Raw genomic sequence first — 11,005 nt, 5'->3', positions numbered from 1 at the left:
GTCTTATTGAAATACACTACAAAGAAGTGGGCTGTAGCCCACGAAAGCTTATGCTCTAATAAATTTGTTAGTCTCTAAAGTGCCACAAGTACTCCTGTTCTTCTTACTACAACACTCCTTCTCCACAAGGAGATACTTAAAAATAAACAAACTCCCTTCAAAATGAAACTGGAAAAAGGGAGAATAAACAGATAGGAATTGTATACTGGAGTAAACTTAATTTATGCACTTCTCAACAAGCTGAGAGAATCCCTATGTCTGTCCCTGTGCCCAGACACATACCTAAATGGAGAATGTGGGTGTGTAATATATTTACTAATACGTGACTGAAGTCGGGAATAAGTGTTAACATGGAATTGTTAAAAGGGAAGGTAAAAATAACCTCAGTAAGTAATGTTGTGGCAAGTGATAATGAAAACTGCAGAAAAACAAGAGAGAGAGACGAGGGGAAAGAAACAGTCCCCTCCCTGAGAACTTGATTATTTAGAGCTCACGGCCAGCCAGCTTAGACCACAGGGCTATCTCTGGTTTCCACGAAGTCACTGGTGGGAATCTCCTCCTCCCCTCTGTTGTCATTTCATTTCCCAAATCATGTTCCTTTTTCCTGCCAGTATTAATCTGAGCAAATCTTTGCAATGCCTGAGTGATTATCTCAGTACAGAGCTGCAGTTACTATAGCCAACAGAGCAGGAAGGGACCCATGACTTCACTCTGTGCAAAATGTACCCCGTGTCCTTTAAAGGCGGTGGGGCTGCTTCTCGACTCACCCTGCTGTGACTCAGGGGTAACGAACTCTCCTGAAGTTACCCCCTCATCAGACTGGGAGAAGAGGCAGGTGTTGCAAATTAGACGCTCAATCCCTTTTAGGGAAAAAAAAAGAACCAGGAGGCTACTAAAGGGGGGGGGGGGGTGTTTGTTCCTTCTTTCCCCGGGGGACATTTTTTGCGCTTCTGTATTTTCAGAGGAGTTGCGGGGAGAGTGGGAACTTTCAACAGGACGCAGGTCTGGGGAGGTGGCATATGATCATGGGAAAGCCAGGCGTGTGGGCGGGAGCAAAGGCAGAGATCGTGTATGTATGTGTGTGTAGGGGGGAGGCTATAAAAGTTCAGGCGAGTGCCTAGTGCTGTGTGTGCCTGTGTTGGAGAGTAACCGATCATCCGCCGCTGTAACCGGCTGAGCATCCTAGCGGAGCTGCCGGGGCGAACGCGAGCCGGGAGAGGCGATTTGGGACTGATTGCACAAGCGGAGGAAATCACCAGCCGGGGTGCTCTCGCTCTGACTTCAATCCAGCTCCTCCCCCCCCCCCCCCCGGTGGTTGTGGCTTTTCCGTCCATCCAAAAGCCTGATCAGCCAAGCCAGCCCTGGGGGGTTCAGCCGTTTTTCTCCTTCCCCTGCCTGCAGCGAATCCAGCCCTGCCTGAAACTTGCATGGAGTTGGTGCCGTCTTCCCTCGGCTCCGGGTGAATCCGGTGTGTCTCTCCCAGCCTCTCGCCGGTGCAGCCGCAGCCATGGGGAAAGTTACGGGCCGGTCCCCAGCGGGCTGGCGCGTTGCTCTGCTCGCCGGGACCTGGCTTGTCCAGTTCCTCGGCACCTTTGGCACCGGCGGGGCCGAGATAACCTGCCGCGCCTGCCTGGCCCCGGGGAAGCCGCCTCGGCCGCAGCGGGGATTATTATTCGTGGCCGGGTGGCCGGGCCGCGGGGAAGAGGCGAGGCGGTTCCCGGCGGCTGCGGGGAAAGTGACCTCCCCGGCTGCTCCCAGCCCGGAGAAACCGACTGGCCATCCCGACCCTAGCGCATCCCCAGCGCGCCCCGGCCTGCCCCGCGCTCCCCCCCGCGGGACTGCGCCCGCCCTGCCCGGCCGGCGAGGCGAAGAGCGGACCCCGGCGGGGCGTGCGCCCCGCGGCAGCCGGCTGCGAAGGAGCCAGGCGGAGCGGAGGCGAGCCAGGGCGGTCCCGGCGGAGCGGGACCAGCAGGGCAGGGAGGCGGCGGCAGCATCCCCCGAGCCGCCGCAGGGCAAAGCCACCCGCTTCGGGCTGGAGGAGCTGACGCTGAGCAGCAGCACCTTCGCGCTGACCGGGGACTCGGCGCACAACCAAGCCATGGTGCACTGGTCCGGCCACAACAGCAGCGTGAGTAGACCCAGCGCCGCGGCGGGGGGCGGGATGCAGACCCGGGGGGCGCTGCAGCGCCGGGTCTTGGGCAACGTGCAGAAAGCGGGGCTGGGCTGGTGGATCGGGCTGGTCTCCGGCCCTTTGCATCGGGTGTCACGGGGCAGTTCGCAGCCGGGCCAAAGTGCTCCCCGTGCCTTTCTGCTGCAGCAAAAGTTTTCTCCCCCCGCCCCCAACAGCCACCGGCGTTGCACTCTCCTTGCTCTTAACTGGGTGAGGCCACCGGGAGGTTTGGCGAGAGGGCAGGGGTGGGACTGGAGAGGAGAGAGCGGTATCCTCGTTGTACGTGGAGCAATCCGTGGTAGTCCTCAAATCTCCATAAACTCTCCCCAGCTTGCATGCGACGCACACTCTCGGGGCGTGAGCAGCAGCGGGTGAGCGAAGATGCCAGTTACATTGCAGAGTCGGAGTTGCCTTCGGTCCTTGCCTCCCCTTTCCCTACACTGCAGTCCGGTCTGTGCCATCCGCTCCCTAGGGGCGGACAGATGCCGAGGGAAATAAATCAAACCCAAACTTGAAGATGTGTGCGCCGCAGAACAAGGGTGCCAGCAGGGGAACAAAGCGGTGCTTGTTTAATTTGCCCCGGTGGTGTTCAAAGAGACAGTTCTTGTATCTACAAGTAATAACCCAGATCTCTTCCTTGTGAATAGCCACAACAAAGAGTAGGTGACTAAAGGAGCATTCATGGCACACAGTGCGGAAGTTTTTATCAAGTTAACTTGAGCTCTGCTTCCTCTGAGCCTTGGCTAAATGTGAACCGGAGCTGGGATCTTAGATCCGTGAGAAACAGTCGTTGTTTTGTTTCCTTGTGTTTTTAAATCTAGTCCTGCTAAAGCAGAGGTGTGAACATCTCTGGGTAATTAAATGTTCACAGTTCTGTGGCTTTTCACTTAAAAGAAGCAGAGAGAATGTTAATAAGAGTGAAGATGAGATGCAGTCATAGCAGGGACATGCTTTTCTTATTTATCAAGGAGATCAGTGACTCAGGCTAATAATAGGTTCCAAGGTGTTTTCAGCTCTTATGCTACTCTGGAATACAATTTCTGTCTGTTTCATGAATATGTATGTGCTTATCTTCAGCTTCTGGTATCATTTTAAAATAATGGCTTCATCATTATGAATTCCTTTTGGTATTAAGGTAAATCGTCATGAGCCCATTTAGTATTAATGTAGATGTCATAAGCACTTGTATATGATTCAGCCTTCATTGACTGGACCAATATTTTATAGTCTTATCTGGAACTTTTTAATCAAATCATTGAAGCAGAAATTCTCACCATCCAGGTTTTCAGGACCTTTCCACCCACCTTAACTATTGGATCTCACAGGTACTACTAAGATTAACCTTCTAGTTTGATCTCCAGTCTTCTAAAACTGATTGAGTTTGTCACCTTTTTAAAGGGATTCATTTGTTGAGCAAGGGCTTGTGATGCTAAAAAAGCCATCAAGCATTCTGGGCTTGTGATACATGGAATTAGATATTTAGTCTTTACATTTAGAAAAGAAAAAGATATTTCGGTCCATTACTCGGACACAAATTGTAAAACATGAAACAATTTACTGCATGATAGTTTTGGTTTACAGGAGGTGAGACTAGATGACTACAAGCGTCCCTTCCGGCTTTATAACCGAAGGACATGTTTTGGGATGGGGTGGAGAAGTGCTTTGGCTAATTAGTTACATTCTTCCCAAACAACTGTCTGTCAGACAGGGTCATGCGGACACCTTGCTTCTGTTGTACAGGAAGATGCCAACCCATCCGGTGCTATGATCACCTCCAATCTCACATAAGTAGAATAACATTGGGCCCCAACTGTAATTGGTTGGGAGATCATTAGGTCAAACCTGATTGGTGATGTTAATTCAATAGGTAGCACCCTTCATCCTAGAGCAGCACAGAACCAGTGTCCCACCCTGGTGCTTTTGGGCACTATGTTGTGTGGTGTGCAGTCTTTTGAATGAAAGATACAGTATGATCCTTTCTGTGTGGACATTTGTTTGCAAAAGTGGCTGTTAACCCCTATTGTCCTGGCCAGATTCCAATTTGGGTAATTATTTTTCCTACTGCAGTTTTAGTGGGATGCAATATAATTCTTCATGTTTTGTTCTGAACAGTTGGGTAAGTGCCGCTGTTACAGAGCCGTCACGCTTCACCCAGACATGGCTACACTTCAGTGCTGATTGTAGTGTGTGTCGTTCGTCTATTGGGAAAGCGCTATGGGATCCCTTTAGATGAAAGATTTTATAATAAATGTAACCTGGTTGCCATAAAGCTGCTGTAGTAAATAGCACCCATTACTACTGATCCCAGACTAATTCAGTGTTTTGGAGTAAGTTTCAGTAGTTGGCTCTTTCACTTAAGACACTATTACATCAAGGTAGAACATGTACAAAGCAAATACTTTATTCAGTTTGAGGCAGGAGAAAGGACCCACGTATATGCTTTGATTTCAAGAACAGATGGGTCTGTCTATTTGAAGGGAATAAAGGCACAAGATGGTAAGCCCTTTGGGATAGATAGAGGCTGACAGTACATGGCACGATGGAGTCCTGATCCATTACTAGGGCTCTCCATTATTAGGGACTACCGCAATAGGGATAGCTCAGTGGTTTGAGCATTGGCCTGCTAAACCCAGGGTTGTGAGTTCAATCCTTGAGGGGGCCATTTAGGGATCTGGGGCAAAAATCTGTCTGGGGATTGGTCCTGCTTTGAGCAGGGGGTTGGACTAGATGACTTCCTGAGGTCCCTTCCAACCCTGGTATTCTATGAATACAAATAAATAATAATGACCAAATTCATCCATGGTGTAACTCCACTGAAGTCAGTAGTTTTACATCAGGGGCTAATTTGGCACATTATTGATCTGTATTTGTACTGTTCACTGTGTCCTCTAAGGACCTGGTCCATTTCTCCAATTGAAGTCAATGGGTCTTTCCATTGGCCTCAGTTGGAACTGGAGGATTGGGCCCTGGTGAGATTTCTCTGCAAAGCCTTCCTCCAAAAGCTTTCAGTCAAACTCCAGTATAGATGGGGATTTTCTTGCTGTCAGAGGTGATTTTGAACCAGACACACGGAAATCTAGGATTCCTGGAAATATAGCAAACTTTAATGCTCCCAATGGGAACAAATGTTAGTTAAGAATAAATAGAGACTCCTCTTTAGTAACTGCATATAAATGAATATTGATAAAACACAGGAGACTTCATGCTTGATGCAGGCAGAGTGCAGGGAGGTTGAGGAGCTGAAATCCATGCCCCTATCCTGGGTCTGGTATGCAAGACCATTGTTTGACAACCATTCCGAAACATGACCCATCCCTACTGAAGCCTTCTGCAATCAGCCAATGAATGGTTGGCACGGAGACTCTTTCCGTAGTATTTAGGGGCTGTGCAAGCATTTCAGTATGACCATGTCATCAATGTCCCTCCCCCCCCCACACAGATTCCGTATATGGGGTGTAAGTGGGGCTGAAGGCTTTGTGCTGGTCCTCTGCCCCATGGGGGATTTTCGCCACTGGTTTGGAACCTGCTACTGGGTGTGACCTCTTGTATTATTTTGCAAGTGTCTTCCAGATTTGGGGTATCAAGTCAGTGTAGATTTGGTGTCCCCACAGCTCTCTTGAGCCTCTTCTCAGGCTGCTGTCATACAGCTGTAGAAGATGGGTGGAGTTTGAAAGTGGAGCTACAGTAGGCTGCAGGTTATTGTTCTCACAGGATAGGGTGTCACCTTGCAGAGGCAGGAGAACCCTGAGGATAGTTTTACTGTGGGGTTCAGGAGCGTTGGGTTATGGGTGGTTCCAATCACCTGGTCTTCAGGAGATTGCACAGAGTTGCTGAGGCCTCAAATTTGTCTCTGCCCTAGATTTGCTGTGAGTGAGTCTTGTGAATCTATTGCTTGCTGGAAAGACAGCCAGAGAGCAAAGCATAGGGAGAGCTGAGGAGGTAAAGTGGAGGTCCATGGGAAGAAAAGCCTTAATATCGGGCTAAAGGATCCTCCTGTAAAGGAATGCAGCACATGTCCCTATTAATGCAGTAGTAAGTTGCCCTGAACTGGAGAGGATCTGCAACTGGAACAGGTGAAGAGTTGATAATAATACCCAGCACTTAGTGGTAGACCTCAAAGAAGATAAGTTTGGTCCCCGTTTTACAGGTGAGAAATTGACGATGAACAAGTCAATCAACCAGCACCAGAGATGGGAAACAGAACCTATATACTGCAGGTCCCAGGACAGTACTCCATCCACTGGGCCATACTGCTTCTCTTCATATTGCTGGAAAGGCAGAGGTGAATTTCTGAGGCCATCATTCAGAACAGTCATTCTGAGACTGCTGGACATTGATTCTAGGTCAAACACAAAGTAGTTTGGCTGGGCTGCTTTTTAATTCCATCCGTTGGATAAAATCCATGAGGCAGGTGGAATCTGCAGAGGATGCAGCCTGTGAGGATTGTCATCTCAGTGGTCAGGTGAAAAAATTAGATCGGAGGAGAAAAGCCAGGTCCCTCTTAATGGGTGAGTGTGTAGTGAGTTTGTTGTGAGACTCCACAGCAGACTTTGTCTGATGTTATTGGAAAGGCCAAGCTGAACATCTGAAAGGCAGAACAATAGTGTGATTTTTATTGTATAAGTGACCTGGGTAGAGAACTTCTGCATTAACTCTCCTTGGCCTTTAAACATGTATGCTAAAGCCAATTTCATACATTCTCAAGAATAATAAGTAGAACCTTGAATTCTTGGGATTCAAATTGACAATAGCTTGAACTGGAATGCAGCTTTGCCTTTGTCTTCGAACACTATGGGTATTATAATGTAATGTATTCCATTTTACATACATTCTTTTATATTCGTTTGTAATGCAACAGTCACATGGTAAAATCACCTTAAATTGCCGATGAGACTCTTTTCAGAAGAGAACCTGAGACATGTTGACAAAGTTTCATTTGTTTTCTGAGCATTTGATTCTTCAGGTGGCCCCTTTGTCCATGAAATGTCACAATTATGATCTGTCATTCCATCACAACTAAATGATTCAACAGGAAAGTGCCTGCTCTCGGTGGGGATTCCTCCAAAAACATCCTGTCTTTGGGCACACTGAATGGCTGGTGACTACCATATTTCTTCTGATGCCTTGCTGATTACCCATCGCCCTCCCAGAATTATTCCCAGAATGGAAATTTCACTGAGGTGAACCTGATGATAGCCATGGAACCTGCAGCAAGCTATGGTTTCAAGACCGCAGCTATGTCCGGGTTTATACGGATACTTCTGTCTCTGGAAGCGCCTACCTAACTGAGTCAGGTCATGTTGTCTTTTGTATGGTTGTTGGGATACAGGAAATAGAGCTGAAACTAGATCTAAATTCCTCTAAGCAGGATGTCAGCATTAAAATACACTGAAATGTAATGTTCATTAACAGACAATAGTAATAATGAGCCAGATCCTGAAGCTATTTACTCAGGCAAACTTCTCATTGATGTCAGTGGGAATGTCTGTATAAAGACTGAATGAAAACAGAGGGGATTTAGCTCAACAACATTAATGCCACACACAAAATAGATATAAAATCCCTGTTTCAGCTTCTGTTCTTTTGGCTCACACCTGCTACTCTTTATACTTCATAAAATCCTTTATTTGCACTAGATCTAAACAATATCCTCTATATCAAGATTTCAGTGGGAGAAAACATCAACCTCTCCAATCAAACCTTCAATTAGGAAATTATTCCCCCAATAAATGCACAAGTTTTTCATCTTTCCAAACAAATCAAATAGCCAGAACATTTTTTTTTCTGTCTTTACTGTTATCCACCTATAGCTATATTTCCTTGTGGGATAAAACCAAAGCTTTTAATACACAGCACCTATAAAACACACACAGAATATTTTTTCAAGAGTGGCCATGTGATGACCGAAAGTAAGGAAGCAAAGAAGATTTACGTGATTGGAAGAAAGGATTGGCTTAGAGAATATCTAGTCTCCGAGGAAGTCTGTGGGAGACCTTGACAAACGGAGGAGCTCCCATCCAGATCGGATAGACACGGCCAGTGGCTTCCAGTTTCTCATACTTTGTTCTACATTCCCAACGAAAAAAAGTTTTGCCACCCCCATTGCCATCCTGGAGGCTAGATTGTTTATGACCCACTCACTGGAAGTCATGACCCTCAGGTTGAGTATCCATGCAATAGGGATCTACGTTTCTATGTCATTAAATGAAAATGGCCTTGATTCCAGTTCCCAGTGGGAGCTTTGGGTGTTAGACTTTAATTATTTGGGATCTTTAATTGCCTATATAAATCCTGAAACTGTAAAATGATTTCATCCAATCTGCATATTTTGCAGTCTCTCTTCTAAAATCAAACCATAGTTGGAATAAGATCCTTTTAATCCATAATGCTCAGGGTCTGTAACACAACAATTGTTGTTTGTTGGTACTACACTTCCTTTCCTCTGAGGATCTCCAAGCACTTTAGAAGCAATTAAACCTCCCATCAATGCTTTGAGGTACATCGTCCCCTGTAATAAGGAACCAGGCCTTCTCTGTTGATTCCCCTGTCAGAAGGCGTTAGAACCTTGCTGAAGTTCTGCTGACTTTGTGGCAAGTGTGTTTATTATCTCTGCCTGGAATATAAGGGAGATGGGCAGGGCCAGCGCAACCCATTAGGCGACCTACGCGATCGCCTAGGGCGCTACAATTTTGGGGGGCGGCGACCGCGGCGGTATTTCGGCGGCAGGATCTTCCGCCACCTCTGTGGGGGGCGGCATTTCTGGGCGGGACCTTCCGCCGCCTAGGGCGGCAGAAAAGCTGGCGGCGCTCCTGGAGATGGGAGTGGTTCTCTGGAGGGAAAGGGAGCTAGATAGAGGAGGGGAATCCCCAGAGAGCCAAGCTCAGGAAAGGCCCTAGGTATGCCAAACAATCCCAAACTGCCTGCTTCTCCCTGCCCTCTAAATTCTTCACACCGCTATTACTCCAGCTATTACTTTGCTCTGACTCTGGCTGATGAATAGGTACGTTCTACAAAGGCTTATGCCTCTTTCCCTGTGGGAACAGAATGTCTGGGTGGGACTGAAAGCTGCTTCCGGCTACAGGGCCGTGTGTCCTGCTGCTAATTTGGAGGAGGTGAACTGATCTGCCACCTGGCAGTTTTCTTCCTCCCAGCAGAGCTGCGGGACTTCACACAAGATTAGGAGAGGTTAGAGAACACATGACAAAGTGAGGTGCAGGATAACCGAAACCATGGGATGCGTTCCTACAGCCAGGTGCTTTCCCTAGCTGGGCTGGCATAAGTACCACAGCACCTCTAATACTCAAAATATACTGCCGGTGTTTAAAGAGTGTAGCTGAAGCTCATTCATCAAAGAGATTTGCTGATTGCCGCCATGAATAGGTAGTTCACTGCTTATCAGCTAGTGTCTGACTGATCACTTTTTGTTGTTCCTTATAACCTAAGAGCACATTTGCTGGCATCTTCATGCTATGCACAGATCAGCCTAATCAAGAGCAAGAAAGAAGGGGGTGGGGGTTGGAAGAAGATAATTCACAGTCGTTATTTTGGATGCAGACATCTTCCAGCGAGCTATGGGTCTGATGCAGCAATGTGAGGTGGAGGGCATTCAGCAACAGTCACGAGGCTCTTAGCACCTTACAGGATACGATCCTGATTGAACTTAATGCAGATATGATGGAGACATAAAAATTCAATGTCATTTTGGCCAGTGATAACTTATAACCATCAACGCAATCCGTGTTACCTATAATTTTGAGATGCTTTGGTATCTTTGGCATTAGGCAGTAGGCATTTCAGAAAATTGTAAGTTTCAAGGATGAGCAAGAAGGAATCTCTTTGGATTTTTCCAAATTGTATTTCCTTAAGTGCATTTAAACTAGAGCTGAGTGAATAATTCAAAGGAAATAATTTATTCAACAAATTTAGCCTCTTTTTCTGTTGACAAATTGTCCATGAGCATCCTGTGGCTTTCTCAGATGTTTTCGTTCATAATTAATCACCAAGTTCCTGATCCAAAACCCATCTGAAATCAATGGACAGCTTCCCAATGACTTCAATGGGCTTTGGAAGGCCCCAGCTAATCACTATGAATAATTCTTGCTCTGTAGATTTTTGTCATCAGAGCTGTATTTTAATTGGGTGAATAGATCAGTTTTCAGTTCCCTGATTGGATCAGTGCAATTCTCTAACACTGGATTAAGGGTCCTTGTCTCTACCAATAATCTTGCCAGTAAATTCTTTTGCCAGAATATTCTCAGAAAACAAACAAAGAGGCATGAACATAGGTGACACTAATGCTATTTTTATGCTCAAGTGAACATTCATGGGACTTTTTTTTTTTTTTTTTTTTAAAGAATTTACCCAGATCTCATTTAAACATAGGTATTTAATGTTAGAAGTGATGATAATTATTGTCAAGATCATGCGATATTTGCATAGGGATTTGACCTGGAAATTTGATTTGCTGACACTGAAGATTTAACTGGGGTTATAGGAAAAAATACCTTTTTAAATAAATACATTTTTAGAAAAAATCCGAATTGTGCCAGGTGCGCCCCTGAGAGTTGATGTATTGTTTGAGAACATGGTGTGCTGGGGTGTTTTATCCATCCTGGAGAGAGACACGGCCAAAGAGCATGCAACATTCATTTTGAATATAATGAGCGAGTATAGGGTGAGCATAGTGGTAAAGAGGTGGTGGTGGTCTGGGCCTTGTCTCACTCCCATATGTGGCAAAGGAGATCCCTACACTGGCTCAGAAGACACTGAAGTGGAGGGGGGCCTGGGCTGGGGTAGGGAACATAGGATCTGTGCTTAACTCTGACTCAATGGCCC

The 11,005-nt window shown here is 46.6% G+C and overlaps 1 protein-coding gene across 1 annotated transcript in view; it reads left to right on the top strand.

Moving 5' to 3' along the window:
- Nucleotides 1-1,025: 1,025 nt before the first annotated feature.
- Nucleotides 1,026-11,005, top strand: part of SORCS1 (sortilin related VPS10 domain containing receptor 1) — a 410,485-nt gene continuing 400,505 nt past the window's right edge. Inside the window, exons 1-2 of the mRNA XM_026651051.1 lie at nt 1,026-1,073; nt 1,484-2,128. Coding sequence (XP_026506836.1) covers nt 1,026-1,073; nt 1,484-2,128 — 693 coding nt within the window. The remainder of the gene's footprint in view (nt 1,074-1,483; nt 2,129-11,005) is intronic.

Source organism: Terrapene carolina, unplaced genomic scaffold, assembly GCF_002925995.2.
Source record: "Terrapene carolina triunguis isolate 2854851 unplaced genomic scaffold, T_m_triunguis-2.0 Scaffold95, whole genome shotgun sequence".
Taxonomy (NCBI): domain Eukaryota; kingdom Metazoa; phylum Chordata; order Testudines; family Emydidae; genus Terrapene; species Terrapene triunguis.
The sequence above is the reverse complement of the archived record's forward strand: the minus strand, read 5'-3'. Positions and strand labels throughout refer to the sequence as shown.